The sequence below is a fragment of the Natrix helvetica genome, assembly GCF_964273705.1.
Source record: "Natrix helvetica genome assembly, chromosome: Z".
Taxonomy (NCBI): Eukaryota; Metazoa; Chordata; class Lepidosauria; order Squamata; family Natricidae; genus Natrix; species Natrix helvetica.
The window spans coordinates 31103298-31119674 of NC_138554.1; the positions used below are offsets into that span (position 1 = coordinate 31103298).

General features: G+C 36.4%; 2 protein-coding genes across 2 annotated transcripts in view; both read right to left on the reverse strand.

Annotated features, from left to right (window-relative positions):
• Positions 1-7829, reverse strand: part of LOC309401380 (olfactory receptor 14A2-like) — a gene marked incomplete at both ends in the record, with an annotated part of 38160 nt that extends 30331 nt beyond the window's left edge. The window contains 2 exons of the mRNA XM_081970450.1: positions 1693-2281; positions 7759-7829. Coding sequence (XP_081826576.1) covers positions 1693-2281; positions 7759-7829 — 660 coding nt within the window. The remainder of the gene's footprint in view (positions 1-1692; positions 2282-7758) is intronic.
• Positions 7830-11754: 3925 nt separating this feature from the next.
• The window catches only part of LOC309401381 (olfactory receptor 14J1-like), a gene marked incomplete at both ends in the record, with an annotated part of 42762 nt that continues 38139 nt past the window's right edge, over positions 11755-16377 (reverse strand). The window contains one exon of the mRNA XM_081970451.1: positions 11755-11895. Coding sequence (XP_081826577.1) covers positions 11755-11895 — 141 coding nt within the window. The remainder of the gene's footprint in view (positions 11896-16377) is intronic.

Here is a 16377-nt window from a genome sequence, read left to right on the forward strand (position 1 = left end):
CAATTCTATATTCCCCCTTTGGATTTCCTCCAGGCCACTCCTCATCCCAACCGCATCCCCCTCCAGTACACTTATACGCTATTCGTTCTGTGTAGTTTTTTGTTGTGCCTCTCTGAGCTGATCATTTAAGTCCTGCAACTGTTTTTTCATTTCATCCTGTCCCTTTAAGAGAGCCTGAAGCATCTGCTGAGTAGAGAAATCCTTTGAACTCTCTTCAGGGGCTTTAGGTTGTAGAAAAGACCCCAACTGTGACTGGTGGGCAATGGGGCTGGACGTAGAAGATGTTGGGGCCAATGAAGCCTTTCCAGGTGGTAGTTTTTTTTGACCCATCATGAAGCTCGGAGATAGTTATTGTTCTGTATAGGGAATGGTGTCTGTAGGAAAGCACAGCCAGTAGAGGCCACCAAACAGGCAAGTCCAAAGGAGAATAAGTTGTTTAATTCAAGACCAAAGCAGATGGGTGGATCAAAACATTCCAAATCCAGGGAAAAAGTTTGTTTGAAGAGGCTCCTGGAGATCTCTGGGGTGGAAATTATATCAAGCAAACAAGGTCTTTCAAGGGAGGAGTCTCATGCTCACCGACAAAGAAGAAAGAGGAAGTGAACCATCTTGGCTCAGCCAGCACCGGTGGTTAGGAAACAGCAAAATCATAATTCCCATAGATAGCTTAGAGAAGAATCAGTTCACCAACCTTTCTCTCACAGTTGTAATCAAAAGAGAAAAAAAGGGTTTTCTTTTCCTTTTTTCCCCCATCAATCAAGGGAAGTGAAAGTATTTTAAACTTTTTTGAACTTTCTCTCTTTCCCTCGCAAGGGAGAGATTTTCCAAGTGCCGCTTTTCTGAGGGGGTTGGAGATTCCCTCCCCCCTCCACTTTTAACTCTTTCACTAGTTGAAACAAAGTCCAGGAAAAAAAACTGCAAAACAGTCAATAAGGTTTTTAAACTGTATAAGACCCGGGGAAAGCCCCCACCTCACCGTGCTTCAGCTGCTGCATTCAAATTAGTCATTTCCTTCCTGGCTGCACTCGGCAAAGCGCGCGTTGGTATTCCGCATGCTCCCTGCGCTCCACGGCTCCTGGGGGAAAGCTGGAGACCCCCCCATGGCCGCCGCCATTCCAGGGGACCCCAGCAAGTCACCCCTATGGCAGGGCGCCACTCCAAGGCACCCTGTGCTCCCCTAGGATCCAGGGGAGCCCACCGAGGCAGCGAGAAAGCAGACGCACGGGTCTGTTGCCTTCGGCTGCCGGAAGTCGTCTCCTGCTTTTGATATTAAAGCCTTTAATAGTGGTTTTCAATTTGTGGATCTTAGGATGTTGGTCAACCAATTCATTGCACATTGAAACATAACTCCAAAACTACAGATATCAAATTTTATGTTATGATTTTCTTTACTGGTTCAGGATAACCACTTCTACCTCAGTTGTGTCTCATTGTCAAATTTCTTTCCTTTACTCAGAAAAACAAAGGTAAAAGACAAAGAAACTTCAATGCAAGGAAAAATAGGATAGAAAATATTGTTAAAAGAAAATATCAGGAATTCCATAACTTAGATAGGACAGATTTTATATTGTTATTTCTTATACTATAGATGATAGGATTGAATAGGGGTGGAAGTAAAGAATATAAAGCAGTTAGAATGAAATCTAAATAAGTTGGGATGTTAGAGGGAGGTCTCAGATATGCCAAACATACAGGTACCAAAAATATGGAAAGGACTATAACATGGGGAAGACAAGTAGAAAAGGTTTTCTGCCTTCCTTTCACAGAAGGGATTCTCAATACTGCATTGAAGATCATGGCATAAGATACAATGATCAAAATAAAGCATCCTAATGATGCAATGGCACTTACAACTATTACTCCAACTTCAATTAGATTGAATCCAGAGCACGATAGCCTTAGCAAATGAGGAATTTCACAGAAAAATTGGTTGACAACATTAGAACAGAAAGGGGTGGAAAAGGTGCCACTGGCATGCAATATTGCATAGAGAAGACTTATGACCCATACCAGGACCACTATTTTGGTGCAGGCTTTCCAATTCATCACCATCTCATAGTGTAATGGATGGCAAATGGCAACATACCGGTCATATGCCATCACTGTCAAAAGGGATAAATCAGAAGCTTCAAAGCAGGTAAAGATCAAGATTTGGGCATAGCAACCAAAGTAAGAGATGTGTCTGGTATCCATGAGAGAATTTATTATGGACTTGGGGATAATGACTGAAACAATGCCCAGATCCTGCACTGCCAAATTCACTAGGAAGAAGTACATAGGGCTGTGCAATCGATGTTCAAAAGCTATTGCAGAGATTATGAAAATATTTGCTGTTGCAGTTACCAGGTATAATATGAAGAAGAAGAAAATATGTAGAAGCTGCAGGTACCGATTTTTTGAGAATTCTATGAGCAGAAAGTAAAGCACAGTAGTTTGATTCTCCATGTTAATGTTATGACCAAGGTGAATGCCACATCTGCAAGGTATCTGAAATGCGCAATATCATATAGATAAAAATAGTGAATCTATATCCAAACAGTGATCATGCCCAGAATCTCAGGAAATTGTTTGCAAAGATTAGTACTTTTTTTCATTGAGAACCAAAAACCTTATGCCTTATAAGAAGTCTCGCAGGCATATCTGGTTCCAGTAGAGATCCCATTTTGAAGAAAAATGGTTTTCCTTCAATAGCCCTTTCAGTGAAACTTGTGTACAGCAATTCTAGTAGCTTTGTGAAAGAAAAATAACATTAAAAACAAATATGTTATTGATAGGGAACCACCATCTCCCTTGCCTTGCCTTGCTTTACCACACCTTCCTATTGTTGGGAAATTTCCTAACAATGATCCACAAACTTCAGAATTCTATTTACAAAGGAATGAAAAGTTGTTCTTCCACCAACACCCTCATGTTTTATCCTTCCAAGTACAGCAGTCTCTGTGCCAATGACCACCTCACATACACTTTGTGCATGTATATGTGAAAGCTAAAGATACTACTTTTCTCTCTCTCTCTCTTTGCTTTCTTTATCAATATACTTCTCTTTCTGCCTGAACAACTGAATAACGTGTTTAAATTGCCCTCAATCCTGCTTGGTTTCAGAAGTTGTGGGTGCTCCATCACTGGGGATTTTTAAGAAGAGGTTGAACAAACACATGTCTGAAATGGTAGAGGTTTCCTGCTTGTACAGGGTGTTGGACTTGAAGACCTCCAAGGTCTCTTCCAATTCTGTTATTCTATTATTTTGTTATTCTGTTGCCACACCCTTTGAACTCACTGCTTTCATCTCTCTTTGAGTCAGTCCCTTGTGCTGCTTAATTCCACTGATTCTCTAAACTCCAGTCCAATCTTCTGCAAAACTGAACATGTAGCTCCCCAATCTTTACTGCCTTTATTCCAGTAAATTAAACAAATTACTTCCTAGAGCTCCTTATTTTTTTTATGGAAATTAATAATCTGTTCCATTGTTACAGATTATTGTTCTTTTTAAATATTATATATGCTATATTTCCAATAATTTATCTACTGACCCTAAACATTTTTCAATTACATCAAAGTGCTAGATTACATTTTAATTTTATCAAATCTTTTCCTCAATGCTAAAAGTATACAAATGATTCTAATACAAAGTCAAATAATGCACATGTAAATAAGTGCCAAATTGCCCTGGAAAGCAGGAAATGGCCATTTTTGTAAAATAATCAGTATCCTGATCACTTACTATTTTTCTTCACAGAACTATTGTTCAATAATGCATGGGTGGTATTGAATTCTTGTTCCATTTTGAAAAAGATGTATGGATAAATTTGAGTTTATATTTGGCAAGCTTAATAATAAATTGACTTTATTGGTAGCAATAATTTTGTTTCCCTCTGGACTGTACAATAAAAACATGGAAAAAGTTATAATGAGCATCTATATTTTTGTAATTAGCAATTAGCTTGCATTTGTTTTCCACGTTCAAATCGATGATGTGAGGAGACTCTCCTAATAGATCTCATCACCTGGGATTCTATTTTACATCCAGCTTAGAGACAATTGCATGCTCCAAATTAAAGCTATCTAAGCTTGTGATAGCTATGAGTTCTATTACTTAGTTATGAATAATGAAAATAAATTATTTTGGCAAAAATTCTGGTTAAGTGAATTATTTCATTTTGGAAATGAAATTCCAATTTGGAAAGTTACTATTTCTTTTACCACTGAATGCTAGAACACTGCCTAGTATTCAAAATGGGGTTGCACCATAAAGTAGACATTGGCCCCACAACATTTTGAGTCATGCAGACATGTTCTTTGGCAAGAATTTGGTTATTCTTTTACTTAATTAAATACCCCAAATCTAGAATGTTAGTATTTCTGTTATCACTGAATGCCAGGATGCTACATAGTATTTAAAATGGGGCTGCACCATGAAGTAGACTTTGGGTCCACAACATTTTGAGTCAAGCAGGTGCATTGCACTTTTGTCAAACATGTACGTTTGTTTTGTGCTACTCCCAGTGGCATAGCGTGGGTTGTCAGAACCCGGGGCAAGGCAAGTAATTTGCGCCCCCTAACCCGTGGCAACCCACACTACGCCACTGGACTCGGGACATGAAGGGAGCTCTGAAGCAGCTGTCCTCCTTAGCAAAGCTCGCAGCGCCCTCTATAGGCCCGAAGCAGAATCATTTTCTTCCCTCGGTTCTGGGAAAATAGGAAAAGGAAAGCCGCCCGAGGTCTTCACTTGCTCTAATTTAAACGTATCGCGTTATTAACGTCCCTCGCCCTGCCCAGCAGTCTTCAAGAGACCCAGATCTGCAGAAGAAAACTTTGGCCCTCTTTCATGCTCTCGACCCCGGGGAAGACCTGCTCGCGTCTCTTTTGTATTAAACGTGGGAAGCGTTCCTCGGCTTCATTCAATTCAAATTCAGCCTTGAAATACATGCAAGTCAACAGCAGAGAGCTGCGAGTGTGAGGGCCCCCCCCAGATGTTGCGCCCGGTGCGGCCGGGCCCCCCTGCACCCCCCACGCTACGCCACTGGCTACTCCTCCCCTTCATGTTCTCTGGGGTTTTCCCCATTGTCCACCATTTTTATTTTCTAAAAATGCTTATGAGCTTTAATATATATTAAATATTGGTGATTCTAGATTCTAGAGTCTCTCTAGCATCACATTTCCTCCCTCCCTCCCTTTCTCTTCCTGCCTGTCTTCCTGTTTCTCCCTCCTTCTGAAATTATATAGCATAATAGCACAGGAAACTTGGCAAAGATCATATGCCACAGAATTCAACAAAGTTTGGAATGCTAAATCTATCAGTAGAGACTTGCTGAAATTTGATGTGCAAAGCCTGTTGAGTGAGACAAATTTGTGTATAGGCCAAAGGATGTTAATTTCCAATAAAGATTTTTGTAACTTGGAGAAAACACTGCACTAGGCATTGAATCCAAATATCAGTTCCAAAATTAAGTGCAGTCCTGACTCTGATACCATTTAATGTATCCCAACAGCTGTTTTCACAGGAAATCTATAGAATATTCTATTTGATGTTTTCCCCTATGATAAAAAATTATGAAACACTAAAAACCATATCCTTTTTGTCACTCCTTATACAAAAATGTCCTATTTATTTAGATTCTCAGGCTACCCAAATTCAATTTCTTATAGTTGCTATTATACAATCAATGCAACCATGATTCTCTTACTTGGCTAAGGTTTGCTTTACTTGTAAAATATCCTAACCCCACAAATTTTATAATTATTGTGCTTTAAAGTGGTTTTTATTTGCTCTCTTATATTTTATCTTATTTCTGTCTTTGAGCCAATCCATATCATATTGATATATAGATTCAGGTATGTGAGCCATTTAAGCTCTGACTGATACATTACTGCAAATTTTATTGGAAGTCCTTGAATTGAGAAGCATCATGTCTTGATATTTTCCCAAGGATTATAGCATCTCATTTGAAAATCCCAAATTTTGTCAGTTTCTTTTATTTGATGTTTTCAAGAGGTGTAGTAATTGTCAATCAGTATAATATGATCATATCTTGAGTTTTATAACAAGACTTTAGTCAATATGTTAGCAAATCTAACCATGCCCTCTTCAGTTCTAATAAGTACTGAATCATAGCATTCAAGAACATCACACACATTTCAGTATCTGGAATAACTTCAGTAGGAAAGTAGTTTTCAAGAGACTTTGACTTTGCTAAAATATGTTGCTAATTCACATGGTATCTTTGGCTTTGATGTATAAATTGTGTAATGAAGTTGATAAGAAGTTGATAGACTGGTTTGGATGAAACTCAACAGCATTTTTTTGTATGGCTGTTGATAAAAATATGATTGCCAACATGATCACTAATATCCAATGATGGATATGGCTCAGCAACAAGAAGAAGTTGATATACAATCTGTATAATCATGATTCGTGCTGCAGCATTATGTGTGATAGGAGAATTTTGTGGCTTCCTCAATAATAACTTTTAATTGAACTTTGAGATAGTGTAGTATATAAAATCAGCCACAGCAATACACTTCATTTCTCTTTTTCATATTAAAATATTCTGGGTATTCATGAAGAAAAAATCTTTTCTTTTACGGTCTTTTGCCCAAAGTTTTTAGGGTAAATCTTTTAGGGTTATTTGCCCAAAGTTTTATTCACTAACAAAAATATGCTTTTATTCAGCAGAGCAGAGAGTCCAATCTTAATTATTCAAAGTAGTTTGCAATTAATGGGGGGGGGGGAGGAGGATCAGTCATCACCTTGATACTAAATCCAGAGATTGCAGTTGTGTGAATCTGTGGAATTTGAGATGCTGCTAAGGCAACTCATAGTAGCCTCAAAAACAGAGCCAGTAAATACAGATATGGGATTGCAGGTCACCATTTTCTCGAATGTTACCATTGGTTCAGAGCAGCAAGCTACTTTTTAGCAACTTGTCTCCAATTGATTTTTTTTCCCTCAGAAGAAACATGGGGAAGTAAAATATGAAGAAAAATAAAAGAGAAAATATTGTCAAAAGATAATATCAAAATCTCCATAATTTAGTTAGGATAGAATTGATTTTCTTATTTCTTATGCTGTAGATGATAGGATTGAACAGTGGTGGAAGTAAAGAATATAGGGCGGTTAATGCAAAATCTAAATAAGTTGCAGTGTTAGAAGATGGTTTCATATATGCTAAGCAGGCAGGTACCAAAAAAACGAAAAAGACTATAAGATGGGGAAGACAAGTGGAAAAAGTTTTCTGCCTTCCTTTCACAGAAGGGATGCTCAGCACTGCCTTGAAGATCAGTGTATAAGAGGCAATGATAAAAATAAAACAAGCTAATGTTACAATGATACTCACAAATATTACTCCAGTTTCAGTTAGACTGAATCCAGAGCATGATAACTTTAGCAAGTATGGAATTTCACAGAAAAAATGGTTGATAACATTAGAACAGAAAGGGGTGGAAAATGTGCCACTGGCATGTAACATTGCATAGAGAAGACTTGTGACCCACACCAGGACCACTATTTTGGTGCAGGCTTTCCAATTCATCACCATCTCATAGTGCAGTGGGTGGCAAATGGCAACATATCGATCATATGCCATGACTGTTAGGAAGGAGAATTCAGAAGCTTCAAAGCAGACAAAGATCAAGACTTGTGCAATGCACCCAAAATAAGAGATGTATCTGGTATCCATGACAGAATTTATCATGGATTTGGGGACAATGACTGAAACAATGCCCATGTCCTGCACAGCCAAATTCACCAGAAATAAGTACATGGGACTGTGAAGTCGATGGTCAAAAGCTACTGCAGAAATGATGAAAAGATTAGCTGTTGCAGTTGCCATATATAATATGAAGAATAAAAAGAAATGCAGAAGCTGCAAGTGCCGGTCTTTGGAGAATTCCATGAGCAGAAAGTAAGACATAATTGTTTGATTCTTCATGTTTAAATTGGGACTAAGATGAATGCCACATCTGTAAGGAGTCAAAGGTGAGAACACAATTAGAACAATGAAGTTATGACTTGATATGTACTGGGAATGGAAAGGAAAAAAATTAAGAATAATGGGACAATAATTAAAAGAGCACCACAATATTTTTAAAAAGTCAATTTCCAATTAGAGCATTACCATATTTTTCAATCAATAATTGATAAAATTATCAACCAAAAACCCCTCTTCATTTTCTTCCCTTCTTCAGTCACAATTATTTGCATTGTTGTTATGGGTAAAATGTTTGTTAGAATTTGGAAGTGCCTGCCAATACCATAAGAAGAAGAGTGCCAGTTTGGCTTAGCATTTTACTAGACTGGAAATAAGGAGATTGTGAGTTCTTGGCATGAAAAACTGGATGTCTTTGGACAATCACTTAATCTCAACCCATCCCACCTCTTAATTGTGATGATTGTTGTGAAAAAGGAGGAGAAAGGAGTATTAAGTATGTTTGCTGCCTTGAGTTACTTAAAAATTACAAAGAAGAAATAAAAATATTAGAATTAATATAATATATAATGTAATATTATTATATAATAATGTTAATATACCATATTAACATTGCATTGCATTGCATTGCATTATTGCCTTGATTTCCTAAAGGAAAGACAAGGTACAAAACTATCACATAAATTCATAAAGGTAAACTATAGATGTAGTGCTTGGGAGCAGAAACTGTCTAATGCCTGAATGAAGACATTTATTACATCTTTAATGACAGAATGCTGAGTGCAACATTGCAGGCAAATGCTGCCTACAACCAGGAGTTCAATCTCACCAAATCAAGGTTGCTTCAGACTTCCATCTTTCCAAAATTGGTAAAATGAAGATGCAGATTGTTGGAGGCAATATGCTGACAGTTGTAAACTGCTCAGGGGATACTGTAAATCACTGTGAAGTGGTTCATAAGTCTAAGACCAATTGCTGCTGCCATTCACCCAGTTTGGCTCAGCTTAACCTTAAAGTAAAATCAAAAAGTTGAAAAAAATATTTGCAAGAATTCATTCACTTTTTCATCAAGAATTTAAATCCTATGATTTAGAAGAAGTCTGCTAATATCAGAAGACCCTATTTTGAAGACAAATGGGTTGCTTCAATAGTCTCTTCAGTGAAACCCTTTGTACTGCTATTCTAAAAGCCATGGAAAAGAAAATTAATATTAAAAAAACCCAAGACCAATAATTTCAATAATATTTGGCAGACAACCCCCTTAACCATTTCCATTGGCATTCCTAATTGCTATGTCTTGTTGACCCAAAGGCAGATGTAGCAAAATAATAACTGTAATTGTAAAGTTATCAAAAATATCAACTCTTTCCAGTTTTAATTTTTTTCAGACATTCATTCAATCTCTTCCACGAGACTTCTTTGTTGGGCTCTGCTTCCCCTTCCTTCTTTCCTCTTTTCCTGTTACCTGAAGTTATTCAAAAGAAATTCAGAGAAGGACAGCCAATCCTGAAATTCTTCATCACTTGACAACTTTTATTCTCCCTGAGAGAAACTTCATTGAGCCTCTGAAGCCAGATTCTTTGCCCCAGACTGAAAGAGCCTCACCAGTGTGACTTTGATACTGACAAAGGCCATCTATGCCCTCCAATAAATTGGACTTATGGGCCAGCCCAAGAAAATGGTTGGGCTTTACATAGCCGGAGCCCAAACCTCTACTGTGTTGCTTTCCTGGACTTTACATGTGCAGCTTTCCTGACTCCTTGATGCAAAAAAGTTGAGTATAGCCTGGAAAAGCATGCTGGCTTCAATTGACCCACTGGATTAAAAATCAATTAAACTTTTCAGACTGGTATTGGCCTTCAGCTTCAAGACAACCATGGTTTGAGAAAGCCAAGGAATGCATTAAGGGAACCAACAAAAGAGCTCTGACAAAGTACTTACTGATAGGGAGCACTATCTTCCTTCCTTCCTTCCTTCCTTCCTTCCTTCCTTCCTTCCTTCCTTCCTTCCTTCCTTCCTTCCTTCCTTCCTTCCTTCCTTTCCAATTCATAGGGAAACTCTCTAACACTAGCCTTCAAGTTTTCTCATTCAGGATATTTGTGTGCTTTTAAAAAATATTCTTAATTATCACTTTTTATTTTTCTCACAGATTACTTATACTATTTTAGCATAATTCAGTAATGTACCACCATAATGCTGTGTTTAAATGGATCATTCCATTGACTGAAAAATGTGGGATTGGAGGTATATTTATTGATTATCTAAATTTTAAAACAAATCATATTTTAATGTTCCCATCAAAAACATAACTAAGAACAATGAGGAATTTGCTTTTTCTATTGTTTTTGCTCCAGTATAGAACGAACACATTGTACCATAGCAATGAATTTGAACAACATGAATCAAATTTTTAGCTAAAATGGAAAACAAACATTATTCCATAAATGCAGCTAGATTAGAAATTATGTTATAGATGCTAATTTAGCAAGTAGTATTCAGTTTAAACAGAGTATTTAAATTTGTGAAAATTATAAAATACCTCTCCTTTTTAATATCCAGTATCTACATACAGAAAATATACCATTATGTGAAATATGAACTTATAGACCACCCCTTGCACTGCTATAGATTCCCATTAACAATACTCTTAATCTATCTTTCAGGGTGTAAATTTCTGAAAAGAAATCTTTGTTGTCCTCACAATCCCAAATGCTTTTCTATTATAGTAAAGCACTAGGGCTAACCCTAATTTCATTCTTTAAAATCCTTTCCTCAATGTTAAAAATATAGAAAAGAGTTTAAAACAGAGTCAATGTAAAGAAGTGCCAATTTTCCTTAGAAAGCAAGAAAAAATTTGCAAGACAATCAATAAACTCATTACTTACTATTTTCTTCACAGAATCATTATTTGGTAATGCAGAAATGCTACACAAATTGTTCAGCTATGAAAAAGATGTATCCATGAATAATTTTGAGCTTATATTTGGCAAAGTCTATAATAAGTTGACTTTGCAGTTGTAATCCGTTTGATTCCCTCTGGGCCATACAAACTACAAGCAGCAACAATTAACAAAATGTTATAACAAGTATTTGGATGTTTAACATGATTAGCAATTAGTAGCTACTAGTCCCAACCTATGGGATTCTCCAGAGTATATCCTATTGCTCATTATTCTTTTTTCCCTAAATATTTCTTATGTCTAATATTGAGTATTATTGAAATTAATTTTTAGGATATCTTTCCATCTGATAAGCACAAATGTTATTAAAATAATGAAGTCATATACTGCAGATCATGGAATCTGGAAAATATTCATGAAACCTAAGATGAGACAAAGTTAAATCTATCAATAATTGTAATTCATGCTTCAGGTTGAAAGTCCCACTGCATACTTGATTATAAGTTCATTTTCACATTGCACATACAGGTGGTCCTTGTTATCGACCACAATTGGAATTGGCAACTTAATAAGAATTGCAGTCCTTCAGGCATCACATAACCATGCTGAATTATAACCTTATTTCCACTTTATGTCATTAAATGAATCACTGAAGTTATTAAATAATATATCATATGACCATTACTTGCAATTCCTTTTCCTTGTCCTACATTAATGCTGCTTGTTGGAAGCAATTTGTTTAGCAAATGAATGGTAATCATGTGACTCATTGAAGCTGCAACAATTGTAAATGCAAAGATTGATTGCAAAGCCATTTCCCTAACCTTTGTAACTGTTGCTCAAGTCAGGCAGTTGGTAAGTGAGTACTGCCTGTACCATTGTAAAATACTTATGAAAGCAAGGATCATCTGAACGATTATAAAATATATTCAAAGGTCTAGAAAGATTCCATTCTCAATTTCATTCTTTTGGAAATGTTCTTTGATGACATCCATGATTATGGCATTTGATGTCCACTTCTGCATTCCTTTTAATTCAGAAGAACATCTGCGTCCAATAGACATCATCCCCTATTGGGAATTTTGAAAATATATTTAGTCATATTTTCTACCAGTTTATAGCCACATGTATTGTTTCACTGTGTATTTGTGTATATGTGTAGAAGTATGATTGTGCATGTGTCTATGGCCATTTCATGTGTTGTCATGTGAAAGGAATTAGTGTTTCATCTGCTCTGTCTGGCAGAATAAATCTTTATGTGGCACAATCTATATGTGCTTGATTAAGAGATGGTCTACTGGCTCAACTGTACTCTCCTCTTCTTCTGTCTTCTGTGTCTTGTTCTTGAGCATAAAGGATGTCAATCAATTCCTGTTTGGATGATGTCCATTGTTTCCTATGATGGAATTCCTACATGAAATCTTAACATTTCATTAGCATTATATATATATATATATATATATATATATATATATATATATATATATATATATATATATATATATATATATATATATATATATATATATATATATATACATACATACATACATACATACATACATACATACATACATACATACATACATACATACATACATACATATATATATATATATATATATATATATATATATATATATATATATAAAATATATATAATATATAATATAATATAATATAATATAATATATATATATATATATTTTGCTGGTTTTGTTGTATTCGGGTCTTTTCCCGTGTAAAGTTGAGATTGTCTTTGCAACGTTTCGGCAGGATCACACCTGCCATCTTCAAGCTGTGGGCTTAAAATGGGAACGGAGCTGCCGTCTTTCTGGAAGTCTTGGTGGGAGGGGATGGGGTGCTGGCTTTGTTTCAGTAAGTGGAATGATTGGTTGTGTGGTTGTATCATGAATGGTAGATTGGTGCTGATTGGTGCAGGTTGTGTGTGCATTGTTGTTTTGTATTTTAACGGCTTGGGTGGTGGGTGGTGTTCGTTTGTTGGCTAGGGCTGGTTTCCAGATGTTTGGTAGGCGGGAGGTATCATCACGTTTGTTCATGCTGTGGGGGTGTTTCTCTATTTTGATGGCTTCCATGATTATTCTCTTGTGGAGGTGTTCTGTTTTGGAGATTAACCTGGCTCCTTCAAAGTTGATTTCGTGTCCTGTAGCTTTAAAGTGCTGGAAAAGGGAAGAAGTTTTTTCTTTTTTTTCTTACTGCATTTTTGTGTTCTGTGATGCATGCATTTATTCTCCTGTTTGTTTGTCCTATGTATATTGCTGGGCAGATTTTGCATGGTATTTTGTAGACTCCTTGGTTTTCTAGCTGGATTTTGTCTTTGGGGTTTCTTAAGATGTTGGCTATTTTTTGGTCAGTGGTGAAGGTTGTCCTGATATTGTGCTTGTGGAGAATTTTGCTGATTTTATCTGTGGTGCCTTTGATGTAAGGGAGGAGGGCGATGCCATGGTCCTGTTCTGTATCTTGGTTTTTTGGGGGAGTCTCCTTTTGGATTAGGTTGGTGATTGTTTTTCTTTGGAATCCATTAGAGATTAATACATTTGTGAATTTGTGTAATTCAGTTTTCAGGTGGTCTTTGTCAGCTAGGCGTTTGGTTCTGGAGATGAGGGTCTTGGCTACAGAGTTGATCTGTGCAGGGTGGTGATGGGATTGTGCATTTAAGTAGCGGTTGGTGTGTGTTTTTTTCTGGTAGATGGTGTGTCCTAGGGAGACATTGGGTTTTTGTAGATTAGGACATCCAGAAAGGGAAGTTGGTTGTTTGCTTCTATTTCCATGGTGAATTGTATTTTGGGGTGTAGGTTGTTGAGATGTGTGAGGAAGTTGTCCAGTTTTTCTTTTCCATGTGGCCAAATCACGAAAGTGTCATCAACATATCTAAGCCAGAGTTTGGGTTTGTGTTCAGATTTGTCTAAGGCGTTGGTTTCAAAATGTTCCATGTATAAGTTTGCAATGACAGGTGAGAGGGGTGATCCCATGGGTGCTCCTTCTATCTGTTTGTATCTTTGTCCATTATGGATGAAGTATGTGTTGGTTAGGCAGTGGTTGGTCAGGTCCAGGATGTGTTTAGGGGGGTTGTGTTTTTTCTGGATGGCTGTCAAGGCTTCTTTTATGGGCACTTGGGTGAAGAGGGATATGACGTCGAAACTCACAAGTAGGTCACTGGGTTGTAAGTTTTGTTTCTTTATTGTTTCTATGAAGTGGAGTGAGTTTTGTACGTGTGAGGTGATGGATTCTGCGTAGGGTTGGAGTTGTTTGGCGAGGAATTTGGCAAGGTTCTGTAGAGGTGAGCCTATGGAGCTGACTATGGGTCTGAGTGGTGTTATATATATATATATATATATATATATATATATATATATATATATATATATATATATATATATATATATATATATATATATATATATATATATATATAGAGAGAGAGAGAGAGAGAGAGAGAGAGAGAGAGAGAGAGAGAGAGAGAGAGAGAGATAGATGATAGATAGATAGATAGATAGATAGATAGATAGAGAGAGACAGAGAGAGACAGAGAGAGACAGAGAGAGACAGAGAGACAGAGATAGAGAGAGAGACAGAGAGAGAGACAGAGAGAGAATGGCCATATTCTTTTTTTATCACTGAAAATGTTTCTAAACAGGGCAAAGGAGTTCTATGTTCTTAGATGTAGATCATGGTCCAAAGTACACATCTCTAAATTTCCTGATACAAATTTGTATAATATCAATGAATGCTCAACGAATTTCTAAGTTTCACTTGAACTCTTCTAGCATGGGAATCTGTGTTTTCCATAAATTTGGAGCTTTTATGTTGCAGAGAAATTTCCTCCACCATCTTAGGATATAGCACAATTGATTTCTGGTTATGATGAACAATATTATTCATTGGACTTTTCTCTTTGAAACAAACAAACAAAAATGAATGGAGAGGGATTTAATATCTTTCATGATGTAGGCAAAAAAAAAAGTCTACAATTTTTGGAAAATAAGCCATAGCTTCCTTTAAAAGACAAAGAAGGCTATTAAAAACCCCTTAACATAAACTAACCATAAACAAAGAATATGACATTTGTTTACAAAGATACTATATAGCACTGAAGCCTCCTTCTATGCTAAGGTTATTTTGTTAAGAAATATAGAACTATAAATTTTGGAAATAGTGTTCATCTAAAAAATAGAATCCAAGTAATCCTCAATTTATGATCACAACTGAGCCCAAAATCTCTGCTGCTGAGACAGTTAAGTGAATTGTGCCTCATTTTATGACCTTTCTTTCCACGTTAAGTGAATCACTGCAATTGTTACGTTAATAACACAGTTCTTAAGTGAATCCGGCTTCTCCATTGACTTTGCTTCTCAGACAGAGACAAAGATACATTACACTGCAACTATCATAAATTTGTCAAGTGCCTGAATTTTGATCGCCACGGAGATGCTGCAATGGTCATAAGTATGAAAAATAGTTATGCCACTATTTCAGTGCTGTTGTAACTTGTAACAATTACTAAACAAACTGTTGTAAATCAAGGACTATATGTAATAACCACTGTAAAAAAGGCTCCCTTCATACATACTCCCCAATACCCAGATTTCATTTCCTATCAAAGTCTCTTGATCACAAACTGGCATAAGCGACGTGCAGAATGCAATATGCCAACTAAGTATTTCCCAATGCATATGCCAATAATCTGATTGTTTGCTCCTTGGAAAAGATTGTGCCCTCTGAGACAATGTGATTTTTGAAAAAAATGTACATTAGTATAACATTAATTAAAACAATTTCTTTTAAAAACTGAATGATAGTGCCTAGGATTTCTTTACAAAAAGATTATGGGCTTTGATTTATACATTGTGTGAAAATAGTTAATATACAGAATTTAAATCATGATTTATAGCAATAGCATTTAAACATATACTGCTTCATAGTGCTTTACAGCTGTCTCTAAGTGGTTTACAGAGTTATCCTATTGCCCCCAACAATCTTGGTCCTCATTTTACTGACCTTGGAAGGATGGAAGGCTGAATCAACCTTGAGTCTGGTAAGATTCGATCTGCCAAACTGCTGGCAGCCGGTAATCAGCAGAAGTAGGCTGCAGTACTGCACTCTACCCACTGTTCATCTAGCCCATTTATTGTTTCCTTATTATTGTCTGGTATGTAACTAAATTGTAGCTTACTCAATAACTGATTGAACAGTGGCTTAGTGTTATACACAAAATCAGCCCCAGGACCATATTTTGCAATGAATGCATTTGGAAAAAAATGGATGGTGATTTCAATAAAGATAATCTCTACTTTGTTTTTTTTCTCTAATGAAAGACCACCTGTATTGAACAGAAACTAAGATTTCAAATTGGAAGAAAATGATAGAAATATTTTGAGGGTATCATCTCATCATTATATCTGATTCTGATATTAAAGCCTAGGATGGTAGTTTTCAGCATGTAGAATTTAGCATGCTGCTAAAACAACACACGGCATCCTGAAAAACAGGGCAGTAATTAGAGTTGTGGTATAGTAGGCTTATATCTTCTC